The sequence below is a fragment of the Mizuhopecten yessoensis genome, unplaced genomic scaffold, assembly GCF_002113885.1.
Source record: "Mizuhopecten yessoensis strain PY_sf001 unplaced genomic scaffold, ASM211388v2 scaffold10311, whole genome shotgun sequence".
Lineage (NCBI taxonomy): Eukaryota > Metazoa > Mollusca > Bivalvia > Pectinida > Pectinidae > Mizuhopecten > Mizuhopecten yessoensis.
In genome coordinates, this window is record NW_018408483.1 from 426,948 (window position 1) to 444,662 (window position 17,715).

General features: G+C 37.2%; 1 protein-coding gene across 1 annotated transcript in view; it reads left to right on the forward strand.

Moving 5' to 3' along the window:
• Window positions 1-903: 903 nt before the first annotated feature.
• The window catches only part of LOC110460054 (deleted in malignant brain tumors 1 protein-like), a 54,082-nt gene continuing 37,270 nt past the window's right edge, over window positions 904-17,715 (forward strand). Inside the window, exon 1 of the mRNA XM_021512760.1 lies at window positions 904-1,285. Coding sequence (XP_021368435.1) covers window positions 1,174-1,285 — 112 coding nt within the window. The 5' untranslated portion in view covers window positions 904-1,173. The remainder of the gene's footprint in view (window positions 1,286-17,715) is intronic.

The following is a 17,715-nucleotide window of genomic DNA, read 5'->3' on the forward strand; positions in this document are numbered from 1 at the left end:
ATGTTACATTTTTATGGTTTGGCATATAACTGATGTTACATTTTTGTCGCTTGGTATATATTAATACTGATGTACATTTCTGTCGTTTGGTATATAACTGATGTTACATTATTGTCGTTTGGTATATAACTGATGTTACATTTCTGTCGCTTGGTATATAACTGATGTTACATTATTGTCGTTTGGTATATAACTGATGTTACATTTCTGTCGCTTGGTATATAACTGATGTTACATTTTTGTCGTTTGGTATATAACCGATGTTACATTATTGTCGTTTGGTATATATTAATACTGATATTACATTTCTATCGCTTGGTATATAACTGATGTTACATTTCTGTCGATTGTTACAAACGCATGTTACATTTTTGTCATTGGGTATAATGATGTTACAGTTACGCCTTTTACTTTTGTTATGTAATTGAAGTTTCTATTTTTTGTTTCGTAAGATGTTGTTCGTCTAAAATGCCGATGGTGTTTTTTGTCGTATTGTCAACACCTGCTCAAAATATTTTAACTCTCAACAGACTAAGTAATCCTTTTGATGTTTGCCTCACTCCGTCCAGTGCCGACAGGGGTCATTCTCTTGTGTTTTTTTTTATCTGACTATATACGACATGTCATCTCGTGGTCAAATGTAAAGCGACTGACCAGTGATTGGCCGGAGGTGTATGAGTGCGCCTGAGGTCCATACGTTTTATCGCTGATCTGCGCGAGTAGTCGCGAGGCCACCGGAGGCCACAGCCATCATTGCCTACCCTACCTGTACAACACACTAAAAACTAATCATTTAAGTGGATATATCTCGGCAATCACGGAGGTATGATAAGAGGCGGAAAGTCGCTTCCAAGCAGCTACGCCTATCTCTCTAAGTCCTGGTTGGTGTCATGATCAGTTGCATGTTTTTACACTAGCTTGACACCTGTGTTCAGCGAAGCGTATCGCCACGATCAGGTAACCAGAGGGCTTTCCTATATCTCCTAGATCCTCTAAGTGGACTGTTAAAGCTGATGTTCTGTTTAGTAACTCTGTGATTGTGTGTGGAAATACCGGAATTCTTTATTTTGGATTTTATTACGACTGTATGGATGTTACAGAGCCCAATATCTGTTATTACCTGTAATTAGTGGGAATAACATACCGGTAACAGCGCGTGTCGTATGGTCCTGTATGTACACAACAGGGCACATGGCACACATTTACAGAATACTGCTGCCTCTTTGTGTGGGTATCCTGTTCCTGGGATTCGTGTGCTGCCAGTCTGCCAAACCATCTACCAAAGGTAGGCTAACATCTCACTTCACAGCATCTGGTAAAACGTTTCCAAAATTCGTTACATTCTAAAGTTATTTTATTATACAAACCACTGTATGTCTTTTATATTTTACTTATGTTAATTTCCTGCAGTTTTGATGTTATTGTTGTTAAATACTTGCTCCATGACATTCTGCTGTTATTGTTCCCCTTTTGGGCCATTTTCGCCGGTGTAATAGCGATAGGTTTACCTCCTGTCTTGGTATCGTCTGTGCCATGTTTAAGAAGGGGATAGGTAGCGCTGAATTGATCACAATCACACAGAACCCATAAACCATACATAGTTATGCTGTGCTCAATGCTTACGCAATCGTGTTTTACGAGCATTTTGACCTTTCATAGGTTTTGGAGTTGACAAGTTGACAATTCCTTCGTTTGATAAATAATAATGGACAAACACATGCATATGGATTATACGAAGTCGGAACATGTGCACTGTCAACAGGAAGCTATGTAAATACAGTGTTATCTTGGTGTGCGTCTGAGTCAGACGACTGTGATTTATGTCTTGTACACTGTTGGCCAACCTTCGCGAACAAGTTCACGTTGTAACGGTCATTTGTTGTGTAGAGCTAAGCTTCCCCAAGGCAACTGATAAAGTACGGTCTACATCATCAGCATGACCAGACAAAATGGATCAGTCAAAGATGACCTTTAACATCTTCATTGAAGCGAATACTGCTGTCCATTTAATAGTTAACAAGGTGATGGCTACCTAACCTGACCGTCAACCCTTACGTAAGGCTTTATAAACGCTATCCACACGACTAAACCTATATATAATAGTTAATTTATGAAAGGGATGAACGGGCACCAGCTCCGGTGAGTGTGAGTGACGACACCTGGTTCACACTTTCCCTAGAGATGTCATCACGTTACGGTAGTTCACGTCTAGAAATGGTCCATTGAACCGATCGTAACACCCTCGGAATGGTACCTTGTAGTGGCTGATGTAACTCACGGAACAGGTATAAGGACGAAGCGTTCAACTCGTTATGTGCAACCTCACAATAATGCATATTATATGTTGTAGTGAATGAAGTGTACCTAATTTGAATTGCAAATTAAACAAATATGCCATGTTTATAACGCTGCTAATTAATGTATTACAAGGACACTCGTTGTCCATTTCTGGTCTAGTTTAGGGAATCCCAGACAGTTGTAGGGAGGACTTGTAAATGTGAGATATACCAGACAGGTAGTACCAGGTTTGAGATCTGTTGATAAAATACGTTTAACTGATAGCTGCAGGATAGCGAAGCGATCGCCCTAAGGGACAGTCATCGTACGTATTCCACAATCGGCAGCGCCGATGGGGGCCATCAGACACGTGTGGATGGCCAGGAACACTCCTGTATACCGTGATAATGGCGACAGAACATATTGGTAACAAGGGTCTCAGAAACTATAGCAATGGTATCACATTTTACCAGTAACATGTGTCTGAGAGACCATGCCAATGGTGGCAAACATACCGGTAACAAGGGTCTTAGGAACCATGGCAATGGTATAACATTTTACCGGTAACATGTGTCTGAGAGACCATGACAATGGTGGCAAACATACCGGTAACAAGGGTCTTAGAAACCATGGCAATGGTATCACATTTTACCGGTAACATGTGTCTGAGAGACAATGACAATGGTATCACAACATACCGGTAACAAGGGTCTGAGAGACAATGACAATGGTATCACAACATACCGGTAACAAGGGTCTGAGAGACAATGACAATGGTATCACAACATACCGGTAACAAGGGTCTGAGAGACAATGACAATGGTATCACAACATACCGGTAACAAGGGTCTGAGAGACAATGACAATGGTATCACAACATACCGGTAACAAGGGTCTGAGAGACAATGACAATGGTATCACAACATACCGGTAACAAGGGTCTGAGAGACAATGACAATGGTATCACAACATACCGGTAACAAGGGTCTGAGAGACAATGACAATGGTATCACAACATACCGGTAACAAGTGTCTGAGAGACAATGACAATGGTATCACAACATACCGGTAACAAGGGTCTGAGAGACAATGACAATGGTATCACAACATACCGGTAACAAGGGTCTGAGAGACAATGACAATGGGATCACAACATACCGGTAACAAGGGTCTGAGAGACAATGACAATGGTATCACAACATACCGGTAACAAGGGTCTGATAGACAATGACAATGGGACCACAACATACCGGTAACAAGGGTCTGAGAGACAATGACAATGGTATCACAACATACCGGTAACAAGGGTCTGAGAGACAATGACAATGATATCACAACATACCGGTAACAAGTGTCTGAGAGACAATGACAATGGGATCACAACATACCGGTAACAAGGGTCTGAGAGACAATGACAATGGGATCACAACATACCGGTAACAAGGGTCTGAGAGACAATGACAACGTAAAAAACGTACAATAACAAAGATATGATTGGCCACGACAAAGGTTATAACATACCGGACAGATAGATGTGTCTTGACGTTGCACACTTATGGTATCGCTACATTTTGTCAGTTCTTTCGTCTCTCGTCATTACACCTACTTGTCAATAAAAGCTACTGTCTAGCACGCGCTTCATGTTTTTTCTGACGTTGAACTACCTGCTTTGTACATATGCTAAGTTTGCGTAGTTTACATATTTAAGTAAATGAAATTAGTATAAATGATTTATAGACACTTTGTTTGTCGCATTTTATTTACTAAATATCTTTCATTGGTGTGTAGTCACTCTGAATATCAGCAATAATGACCAATATCGATTCGGACCCATTGTTCTGTACCGGAAGGTGTCTAACACAGAATACCTCATGTTCACACGATACATGTAGATTAAAGACAATTGAACCATGTCTTCGTCTACAATTGGACGCCGACACACCATGTGACGGCCAAGACCTGAACTCATTACAAAGGGAATTTTGGTACAACAAGCCTCACACTAATTAGGGTTCTGAGGACACATATAGTATAGTGCACGGAATTAGGTTATACTTAGTCTGTGGTATGTATCAATTACTCGACTATGGTGTGCTAACATTGGTCGAAAATAGTCGAGGAAATTCGAATATTACAGAGCATTCCTAAAACCGTTCTCATTCTCACACTCCGAAGCTTTATATAACTTCAAATTCTAATTCAATTCAGAAAGTTTCGTTTTGATATCTCATATTTGTTTCATAACTTTAAAGATATCTAAACTAACAAGAAAAGAAAACAAATAGAGCAGAATGATTGAGCTTGAGTTTGCGAATGCTTTGAGGACTACTGAGCCAGATGTTACGTACATTTATAATTATATTCATATATCCCAACTTGTACATTACTACCGATGTGTCACGTGACATTCATGTTGCTCATGTCATATGTATGATACCGACCTGTACTGGTACGTCGCCACAGACAGGTCATGTGACATTCATTTCGGTGCCCGGTGACTGTACCGGGTAAATTACTACAGGGGGCCATGTGTTGAGCGTGTTCTGATGCCATACACCGGAGGGTAGCCATGTGGTTAGTTCAGCGAGAACGATAGGTGTGAAAGACTTCAGGTTACGAATAAATAATATTAGCAGAAATATATCTTATCAGAAGTGTGGATGTCTGGGGGGCAAGAACAGTGACAACGTCAAATAAATTCAGTTCTATAAGTAACATGAGGGTGGTTACTACAACATGTGTATTTATTGCAACATCTTGTCGACGAAACACCAAATTAAAAATAAATTCAAGTAGTTGAAGAAAGGTACAATTAATTGAATGCATTTGAAACTATCTTTAATTGGACATTTCATTCGAGAATATATTGTACTAGTATTTAAACCTAAGTGACTAATGATCAATTCATTTGAAAAACAAGTTCAATTCCATTGCATCTTTCTTTAAATAATTAAAGATGAGCGCGAATATTTGAATTGAATTGAAAACATCTTCCATTGAATAGAGGATAAATTTTATTAATTGTTCCGATCTTCTATTATTTGAATTTTGGTACTAGGTATGACCAAAGAAGCGAAAGAAGAATGCTATTAATGTAACGCTATTATACGTACTAGCTCATTTCATATTCTCTCCATGTCATCATTAATAACAGCTGTGGCATTCCTTCATCACAAACGGACATCAAACTAATGACGAAAACCGCAAACCGGACTCTTACACAGCTATCCGGGTTTTACCGATTTGTTAACTAGAATACACCATGGTGTACTAGACACATTGTTATTATGTCAAGAGAAATGGGCTAGGCGTCCGCAAATGTTTCTAACAGTTTACCTGTATCGTTTTAGTAAGGTTATCTGCATAAATCCGCACAATGCAGAGTTCCAGATAGCAAACATGCATACGATGTTTTTATCTTGTAGGATTTTCAGTTAATGATATTCCATTAAGCTTTGTTCTCTACGTGGTGTCCGTTTGTTGTATAAGATTAACACAAGGCACATTGCAGTTGTTCCGTTGTTATCACTTTAATATGAAGACGTTTCTAAATACATGTTTGATCCTGGCTATATAAATAACAATTTACAACACAACAATACATCTTTATATTATCAAGGTAACGCATGTCACCCTCACAGAGTACCAGCAATACTTATAATGTTGTAAATATCATACATGTATCTGTTAGAATATTCACAAGTTGTATGCTGATATCCAGCTTGGCTTGATTTATGAGACAGTCAATTATATACTTACACGTACAAATGAGACATTTAACGATACAAGTGCACGTACAATTGAATGCATGTAAAGGTAAAAATCTGAGGGAAATTTCCAAAGACACACATAAAGACATGGAATTAGGGTGCAAATGTAGCTTGAAATTGCTTAAATAGTGACATTGTTATTAAAAAGCTTCATTTCATTATGACATCTAGATCCAAGAAATTTGTTTAGCATACCTAACATACTCTAAAGAACTCTTCTGGTATTGTAGTAGAATTTATTTAAAACAAGAGTTTCGCTCTCTGCAACAACTGATCTACAGAAAGTTCATTTATGCTTACGTAAATGTTAACTGGACAAGAAAACTACCCTGTCTCCATTTATGCTTGGTGTTACGACAAGGGAGGGCCTGCTGTATCCCAATGCAATGTCCTGTGAGATTTTACTGCATTGTATTGTGATTCCGTTCCGCGTTTCCTGATTATTGGGTATTGTAAAAACAATTCAATGATGTGCTGCCTCAGTTAAAACACTTGTGAGCTTTGTCCTCGACCATGTCTCCCTTTGCACCGCTGGTTAGCCCTGTGTTAATGTGACGATGTTGGGCGTCATGCTACATCACGTTCAGGTATTTCAGTGGAGTGGCACTTTAAACGTGACCTTTGAGAGTTTTATCATATCTGACACTGTCTTCAAGAAACCTTTGCTGTTGCGATGATGCAACACCTTGAAAAAACTGCTAGTGAAAGCTGAAGATTACCACAGCAGCTCCCTGCTCAGTGTCCCGTTTTCAATGTCACAATGTCAGTATATAACGATTTTGTAGTCAGGTTTGATTGGTATATTTGATAAGTCTGTTATTGTACTTTTTTCTTGACCAGTGCCATCCAGGAGTTGGTAGTACCGTCGGGTGTCCTTTTGGGATGTATTGTGTCAGTAAGAGGTGGTAGCCAAAGATGTTTTCCCTAGATTTTAGATCATTCGTGAAGTTTATTCACAATCGGTCCTTTGTGATTCCTTCCAGTCTTTCCCGAAGTCTACATATCCTTAATCTCTGTTCCACGATACACAAATGCCAACTAAAACCAGCTCAGATGGCGACATAGGACTTGATTTTCCCTGTGCCTTAAAGATGTAGCGACACACTTCGTATGTAGAGTTTGGAAAAAACAATTTTGCTTGGATGTGTTTTTTATTATAATATAAAACGATTACCGACCGAGCGTTAACCAAGCTCCGTTAAAGCACTGCGGTTACACCTGGATGAAAGTGGTAATCATCATTACATTGTAATTAGAATTGTCTTGCGGAACGTACAATGATTTGGAAAAACATAAAGCTGCCAGCTCATTATGATAATGTGCCCAATGTCGCCACAGTGACATTAAGGTGTTGATCTGACATACCATCACTAAGCGGGAGTCACACGCCGTGGTGTTGACAGCACGATAATGAGTTCGTAAATACATCCTATAGTTATGATATTATGCATGTTAGAAAAAAGATAATTATCAGTCATTTGTGTTTTTGCAAATTAAATGCGTTCCTGTATAATAATCGTGTTTATAAATGATTGCAATTCAATACATCTTGACATTTGATATTAATGTGTAAGTCACGTGCTGCACGACTGTGACGTCATACCATGATATGCAGTTCTTGAAATCCACTTTTAGGTAAATAAAGCCCACCTTGTCCGTCAATGTCATCAACAAAACCAAAGTGACCACAAAATCATCTATCTATTATTAGGATTGTTTATTAATCATTAGCGATATGGCTGATTGGCATGTTTAGATGAACACACGTGTATTACTGTATACTCTAGGGAACTTCACGTAATCTGCAGTAAATAAGCTAAGAATCGCATTGGTTTTATCATTTATATTCTCCACTGAATTGATGTTTCGTAATAATTCATATAATCTACAAATTAATTTAAGTAAACTGAATCATGTATCAGTCCCTGATAGTTTTAAATAAATGAATGTAACATGAATCGGGCTTACTGACTTAACTTATTAAAACATATAATTGCCTACTACCTAAATAACTGGAACCTTAATTCATGAGATTAGAAATATTTAGCATACAACACATGTACATATTTGAGGGTACACATTATCATACAACACATGTACATATTTGAGGGTACACATTAGCATACAACACATGTACATATTTGAGGGTTCACATTATCATACAATACATGTACATATTTTAGGTACACATTAGCATACAACACATGGATATATTTGAGGAACACATTAGCATACAACACATGGATATATTTGAGGTACACATTAGCATACAACACATGTACATATTTGAGGGTTCACATTATCATACAATACATGGAAATATTTGAGGTACACATTATCATGCAACTCTTGTACATATTTGAGGGTACCCATTAGCATACAATACATGAACATCTTTGAGGTACACATTAGCATACAATACATGTACATATTTGAGGAACACATTAGCATACAACACATGGACATATTTGAGGTACACATTAGCATACAATACATGTACATATTTGAGGTACACATTATCATACAACACATGTACATATTTGAGGGTACACATTAGCATACAATACATGTACATATTTGAGGTACACATTAGCATACAATACATGTACATATTTGAGGGTACACATTAGCATACAATACATGTACATATTTGAGGTACACATTAGCATACAACACATGGACATATTTGAGGTACACATTATACAATACATGTACATATTTGAGGTACACATGTCTTTGTATAGGTTACATGTTTCTGCACATTGCTACACACTATGACTAATATATCTAGTTACCACGAAGCTAAGTTTATTGATAACTTGTCCGTTATGTTTAACGTCTGTATCCGTGACGTCACCTATTTGTTTTACATGCTGACCTCTTGTTACACGCCTAAGTGGGTCTGAATGTTGAAATCGTGACCATATTCATTATTAAAACAAATTATTTTATATTTAATTAGGAAGATTTTGAGTTAAACTTCCCTATAATATACAGCTGGGGACAAGTCTATATATGAGAGCATTGTCTTAATCGCATACGGATGGATCAATGACGTGGTAGCTTTACCATATGGAGATACATTATAATCATGATCTACCTGTAGTATTCTCAAGGCCTCTTTTACAATTCACGTCAGGTCAGTTCTGAATGACGTATGTAAAGTTCGTAAAAATGGCTATTTGTTTCTAATATTAAGGTATTATATGTATATATCGGAATGTTGAAGGCGACCACGGTGTAAGGTATACTGGATGTCTCGATGTTCAACATTCAGTCTGCATACGATGAAGTCATAAACATGCAGTTTGGACTAACAACAAGAGTATATATATATATAATTATACTTGTGTACTTCAAAGACAGTTTTAAATATTTTATATGCTAATTGGTCACAAAATGTCATGATATCATAAACTGTTACATGGTCATTTAACATATATATGTATATGTCTCACAATTCATACTATTGAATGACCACCAGAATGCAGTGAGTGAGTAAATGTGAGTTTTTAAATATCTTTTAATTTGGACTTGGAAATTACACTTTCGATCCTGTATTTGAAGAACAAGACTACCTTAGGTAACCGACGATGTCCTATATATGTAGTACATATCTAACACCTATAACAGTTACACTGTGTGATATATCTTTGGAGAAACAGTTAATTAAACATTTCAGTGACCAAAATTGGTTATGATATATCTGATGCTCAAGTTTAATTGTCTGACATTTAGTTGATTGACCTGTCTATACTGGACTCTATATAACCTCATACCTATGTAGACAGGATCGTCAGCTATGTGACAATGCATTTATTAAGCCCAGTGTTCAATCAGAAAACATCTCGTTGTGGTCGGTTGAGACAGGTCTCTGTGATGTTCGTTTACAAAAGATATCTGGTATTTTGTTTGACATGTCCCTAATGTGTTCCGTCTGGGAAGTTTTCATTAGTGTTTGGTTTGAACTTTGGACAGGTCCCTTGCTGTTTGGTTTGAACTTTGGACAGGTTCCTTGCTGTTTGGTTTGAACTTTGGACTGGTTCCTTGCTGTTTGGTTTGAACTTTGGATAGGTCCCTTGCTGTTTGGTTTGAACTTTGGGCAGGTCCCTTGCTGTTTGGTTTGAACTTTGGACAGGTCCCTTGCTGTTTGGTTTGAATTTTGGACTGGTCGCTATGTTGTTTGGTTTGAACTTTGGACAGGTCCATTGCTGTTGGTTTGAACTTTGGACTGGTCACTGTGCTGCTCATTTTAGACATGTTTAATGTAATAAAAATGGGTTGTGACAGTTGACCTTAGAATGTTACTTTGTGTAATACATGGTGTTGTAATTAATTGTTACTTTGTGAAGTACCTTGTGTTATTAATTGTTACTTTTTTTAATACCTTGTGTTGTAATTAATTGTTACTTCGTGAAGTGCCTCGTGTTATTAATTGTTACTTTGTGAAGAACCTTGTGTTGTAATTAATTGTATGACTCATACATGTACACAGGCTTTTCAATAAATAGCGTCACTGTTTCAGACTTTTAATGTAATACATGTTCACATATGACACCATTAACTAAGCCTTACTATTCTCCCCGTTTTTGGATAACTTCCCACCTTCACAATCATAAGGTAGTTAGGCTACGGAGACCATTGCATTGTATATAAATGACTGTCTGCAATATCCTACATGTGTTAGTACGGGGACAAAGCTTGTGTATTTGATGGTTCAGGAGCCTCCCCCTCCTCCCTTAACCCATTAATTACCCCCTGGTCACATTTAACCTACACGAGCTTTGTAGCGATTGTGAAACAGTTTCCTCATTGTGTCTCTTAATTTTTAATTTCTTATAGTCTTAATTAAATTCTTTATTCAAATCACATGTACTTGTACAATGCACATACACATATAAGTTTTATTGCAAATTTGAAAATATTACGTGGGATACATACCTGTAAACATCAGACAATAAAACACCAGACATGAGGAAGGTCCTGTATATAGGAAAAGATCTACTATCTTCCTTTATAGTGTTTCTATGCAAGTGTCCAATTAATAAGTGTATTGTATGAACTCATATTGATCGGAAATTTAAGATATGCGTCTTGCATCGTACATGAACTGCGGTTTGATTGCTCATAATTTTACTTCTGTAATTCTGGTTTTAGTCAGATAACGTAGCGTTATATCCTTCTGTATTATACCTGAAGCAATCGTAGTGATTTACTGTGGCCGCCGACGAGAATATTGGAAAAAAAACATCAATGTGTCGTTAATAAAATCCTGCCCTGGCAGAGACAGGAGAATTAAAACATAACAGCGATTTTGATACCTTACCTGTCATGTAGGGAGTACCAATAGATCACGATAACAATGCTAAACTGTGTATACTATAAAGGCAAAATAGCATGCTCAGTATGTTTTCCTGCTATTATAATAATAACGACTCCCGTCTCATTGGTTGGTGAATAGCGGCCACCGCCTCATTGGTTAATTAATAACGACTCCCGTCTAATTGGTTGATTAATATCGACTCACGTCTAATTGGTTGATTAAAAATGACTCCCGTCTCATTGGTTGATTAATATCGACTCGCGTCTCATTGGTTGATTAATATCGACTCATGTCTCATTGGTTGGTTAATTGCGACCCCGTCCCATTTTTTGGTTAATTCTATTTATTGCTCATTGCTTTATTTCCGTGCCATGGAAACTTTAATAATTGAGTTCGAATTACGATTAAAAAAACTTTTTTGAAGAAGTGATGGATCGTAAGTTAAGATTTCAAAAAAGGATATTTTGCTAAATCTATGATGTCTTCGTGCATGGTACAAAATAGTACAGAATAAGACAGTCAAACACTCTTAGACGTAAACGCACCGCCCTGTGTTACAAGTGCCATGTATAGTTAGACGGCTATGAACACATACGTTGGTAACAAAACAAAAACGTAAAATTGAATAATGACTTCGATTTCACACTTGTACGTGTTTCCTGGTGTTACATCTTCATTCATCACACGCGCCATCCCACGTGACATCTCGTGAGTGACAGTGTCGCCCTGTATCTACAGATGTGCACCGAAAATTCCATACCTCAGGACACAATATATATAACAGTATACATCGCATTTCTACATATGGTTAGATACATGTATGTGTATCAAAGACTCTGTATATGTCCTTCCTATTATGAAAGCGTGACAACGGTAGCTGAACATCAACATTTAGAGCTGTACATTTTAAAATTTAATTCAAGAAATGCGATACTTCTCTCTGAAAAATATACTATTTCCCACGTCTCGTGAAAATCTCTCAAATGAATTTACGAAAATTATCTATAGATTCCGTTGTAGAAGTACAGAATAACAATGTATTTTTTTCTCTTCTCTAAATGAGTCAGTTATTGAACACATAAACGTTTACAATAATGGAAATAATGACAAACCCATCCTGGTCGACAGGTGTTGGTCAGTAGGGTTTATAAACAGACCGTTTGATCTTGACCGACAGGTGTTGGTCAATAGTGTTTATAAACATACTATTTGGCTCTTTTAAAGATAGTGATCTTCAATGTTGATCTTGTCTTACCCGGAGTATGTCACTGTCAATTTTTGAAACTAGCCATCTCATGATCTCACCTTTGTTGATCTAACAGATGATCTCGCTAATATTAATGGGACAAAAAGCCTTCGGGTTAGTTTTCGTAACATACACCGGAGGCAATCGTCTGAACTTTAACCTCTTTTGTCGCGAGGCTTGTTGTCGCTACACAAGTAATTACTTTGAAGTATCATTTTTTAGATTTAAAACATTTATCACTCAGTGATGATATCACATGACGCTTAACCACGAGAATGATAAAAATGTACGATACGCAGCTGGTTAAAACAGGCTGATTAGCGAGTGCTGTCCGTATTAAGTTGTTTAGTCTATACGTAGCTGACCACCATCGGCACGTGGATATAGTTTGTCTATCAGAGGCAAAGTGAACGTTTGTCTTCAGAGTTAATATCAATATATCTTTGCCTCATTAAAGTGTTAATCTTTGTTTGTTTAAAATGATTTTTGAAATATGTACTTAACGTCCTGACAAAGTCATGACACAGAATACAGCACGTTCAAACTACAAATTCTTTGTCGAAATATTAGTTTTGAACATGTGTATACTAGTATGCATGTTTATCAAATCCGATATAGATAACCTAAGATAACAAGCTATTCTAAAAAAGCGAGGAATTTCAGATAAAACGATATTTCTGTCTGGCCAAGTAATTGTTCTAAACGGCATTCTTTGTGGATGTGTCACTGAGTAAGTGGGCTGATCATAGGACCTATTATGATTGATATTATAACAAGATCTCATACTTTTCAATCATTTCTCATAGTGTTGATTGTCCGGTACATTAATTCACCCACCGAACCAACACGCTTTAAATACAACGGAAGGGCGTTCGTCGAACACCAAGGATGAAGTATGACCTAAAAAGGATGCATGGTTGTTGCACAGTGATCTCCCCTGACTTTGAAGTCTCCTGTGTCGATTGATTTATGTAGCTCGGATGGTAGATGTTAGAGGTCGTGTTGCTTTTACAGTGAGTGATGATGTAAATATAACACGCTTTGACATATCTAATTTATTCATAATGTCTTGGGTCAGTAACACAGCAGGAAACAACGGGATGATGACATACAATGGTGTATGTCAAACAATCGATTTATGATTTCAGAATAACGTCTTTTGAGTTTTTTTGACGCTCAAGGCCAAAAGTGACCTTCTTGTGTTAAGGGGTAATTGGGCCTATGTCTTAACAAATAAACAATATCATTTGAAGGATAAGTTAACGTAGATTAAATGTAAAAAAATGTTTTGTAATAATAAAACACACTTAATAATCGTAAATCCGAATCAATTTCAGGGAAAATCCTGTAATTTGACAGCAGTGGACCATTTTCAGCAATTTTAGTCAATAACAAAATTAAGAGGGGATATTCTTTGTAAAGGTAACAGATTATTGGAAGATGGAGGGGGTCATTTTCAGCAATGATGAGTCGATGGCCTCATGGCCCCTCCAGGATTATCCCTGTAAAGTTCATGTGCTATCGGAGATATGAACTTCATATGGAAAAGGTTCTTTGTGTAATATGTATTGTATTCAGGTATTATATCGAAAGGCAATAAATATTTCATTTTTCAAATAAATAGCCTGGGGCCAAGTCGTATACAACGTTTGATCATGACGCTGCAGGGCGAAGATGGAGTTTGGTTTGTAAAAACACAATTAATAACATAGACAAGAGTTAAACATCATTTGTTACATTTGAGAAACTATAAGACCGGTTCACTTTATGTAATATTACATGAAGTGTGCATGTTTGTTTTGAGCCTGTAACTACGAAAGCCCGTAAAGGACTCACACAACCAAGTCAGCCAATCAGCAAGTGTTTCATACAATTGTAATCCCTATCTTAAATTTGTTCCGTTTAAATACAGTGCATTTGAATAATTTAAATGGGTAATTGTGGACATATTTTACATTGAATGGAACATACAGATATTTAACTTTTGAAAAACGTGTAGTTTTAGTAGATTTTAACATGTGATTGCGGATTGATACGGGGTCAAAAGTCAGGGGTTGTTTTCGTCCCACTTCACCGGTTTGGCTTGTCCGCTTGTCAAAAGCAAACGACTGTAGCGCTCTTTTATGCCACTAAACCTGACGGTTTGCCTTTTTGGCACATTAGAGAAGCTTCGACGTATTTTCTTTCCCGATTTTATGACATGAAAACAATATAAGCATCATATAGCTATAACTTGTTTCTTCGCCGCTTTCATGAGTTGTGAAAGTTTGTATGGTCCCACTCCAAAAATATACTGTAACATGTTTCTAACTTTCAGTTAGATGTATATATATGAGAGAGAGAGAGAGAGTCCGGAAGTGCGATCGTTTAGTGCAGGGTGTGATTTAAATACAGCGTTGCAGAACCCGGGGGTTGTACTTGTACAATTCATGTGTGGCCAGCAAATGCTTAGAAGAGGTAACAGGTCATTATCATTCTTAACACCAAACAGAATATGAACAGATCTATCTATCTATATGTTATACACCACAGAGACCAAACTGGCTCTAATGCGGAGGGGTTACATCACAACGGATAGGTAACAGAACCAGGTGTGTTTAGATTATAATAAGTTGCTGATTACCATATGAATGTTCTAACAAATACCATGACGGTCTGTCACCAGCTATTATGTACAGTTACTCATTGTCCTGTATATACTAAATATACTGTATGGGCTGACCTCAGTTCATTTAAGTTAAAGGGTAAAAAGATTTCAAACAGAAATTTCAATTTTTGAATTATTCTGGTCACATCCTGGTAATTTGTTACAGTTTATATGTTTGGATCTATCATGAGTAATGGATAGAGTGTAATATTAGGGGTTTCGATCAACACTTGGTAAAATGCACCTCCAATGAAAATGTTATATATAAATGTGTGTTGAAAGCTTTCGATATCGCAAAAAATCGACCCCTTCTAACTTTCGTGTAACAAAATTGACATTTCTGTTGGGTGTACAAAATACTTGGTAACGTCCGAAAGACGGACACACTTCCTTGTTATACATGTAGCATACATGTAAAATGCATCGCCCGTAGGCAGTAAGGTGTTGTCAGCCATTGTGCCAATTTTTGTATATTTTTGAAGATGATGACATGCTCACGCACCCCTGCCGTTTCGTTAGCTGGGTATATCAATACATTTCCCGGCATACCTTCACTATCCCAACAGTTTTGTCAAATATTGTCTCGATTTGCATTACAAAAAACCTACTCCATTTCATGTCTATTACGTCAACCTGATGCAATAAATGGCACAAGAACCGAGAGAACCTTCGAAACTTTGAATTGAAGTTTGTTTTTGAAGAGACGGAAATCATGTCTGCAAGGAGAACACATTTATAAGTGGATATTTGTCATTGGAGAAAACAAAATCCATTTTTTCTACAATGCCGAACACTTTTTGCACATCAACCAGACTTGCATTTTTTCTACGAATGGTTGTTCCGACATTGAAAGCTTTTCACTCTTCTAGTAAAAATTATGTTGTTAAATCAGTGACACGTCTGTCTGTGCTGTTGTTCATCTTATTTTTCTTTGACCAGGATGGATAGGACTAGCAAATCCTCAGATTTCTGTTGTCTGAAGCTGTTAAAACTCAATGCATAGTCTAACAGTACATGTACCACCGACAGGGAACTTGTGCTGTTATACTTAGCCGGAATAAACTCAATGCATAGTCTAACAGTGCATGTAGCTCCGATAGGGAACTTGTGTTGTTATACTTGGACAGACTACACTCAATGCATAGTCTAACAGTACATCTAGCACCGATAGGGAACTTGTGTTGTTATACTTGGACAGACTACACTCAATGCATAGTCTAACAGTACATGTAGCACAGATAGGGAACTTGTGTTGTTATACTTGGACAGCATAAACTCAATGCATAGTCTAACAGTGCATGTAGCTCCGATAGGGAACTTGTGTTGTTATACTTAGACAGAATAAACTAAATGTACAACGTGTTCCCTACAAAGGAAGTATATCGTGTCTAAAATGGTGTAATCTTTCTGTATTCCACACAGGGAATGTGTGTTGTTATTTAGGAGAAACTCAATGTATATTGTCTTTGGAATGGTATAATCTAACTGTATTCCACACAGCACATCAACCAGACTTGCATTTTTTCTACGAATGGTTGTTCCGACATTGAAAGCTTTTCACTCTTCTAGTAAAAATTATGTTGTTAAATCAGTGACACGTCTGTCTGTGCTGTTGTTCATCTTATTTTTCTTTGACCAGGATGGATAGGACTAGCAAATCCTCAGATTTCTGTTGTCTGAAGCTGTTAAAACTCAATGCATAGTCTAACAGTACATGTAGCACAGATAGGGAACTTGTGTTGTTATACTTGGACAGAATAAACTAAATGCATAGTCTAACAGTACATGTAGCACCGATAGGGAACTTGGGTTGTTATACTTGGACAGAATAAACTAAATGCATAGTCTAACAGTACATGTAGCACCGACAGGGAACTTGTGTTGTTATACTTAGACAGAATAAACTAAATGTACAACGTGTTCCCTACAAAGGAAGTATATCGTGTCTAAAATGGTGTAATCTTTCTGTATTCCACACAGGGAATGTGTGTTGTTATTTAGGAGAAACACAATGTATATTGTCTTTGGAATGGTATAATCTAACTGTATTCCACACAGCACATCAACCAGACTTGCATTTTTTCTACGAATGGTTGTTCCGACATTGAAAGCTTTTCACTCTTCTAGTAAAAATTATGTTGTTAAATCAGTGACACGTCTGTCTGTGCTGTTGTTCATCTTATTTTTCTTTGACCAGGATGGATAGGACTAGCAAATCCTCAGATTTCTGTTGTCTGAAGCTGTTAAATCTCAATGCATAGTCTAACAGTACATTTACCACCGACAGGGAACTTGCGCTGTTATACTTATCCAGAATAAGCTCAATGCATAGTCTAACAGTACATGCACCACCGACAGGGAACTTGTGTTGTTATAGTTAGCCAGAATAAACTCAATGCATAGACTAACAGTACATGTAGCACCGATAGGGAACTTGTGTTGTTATACTTAG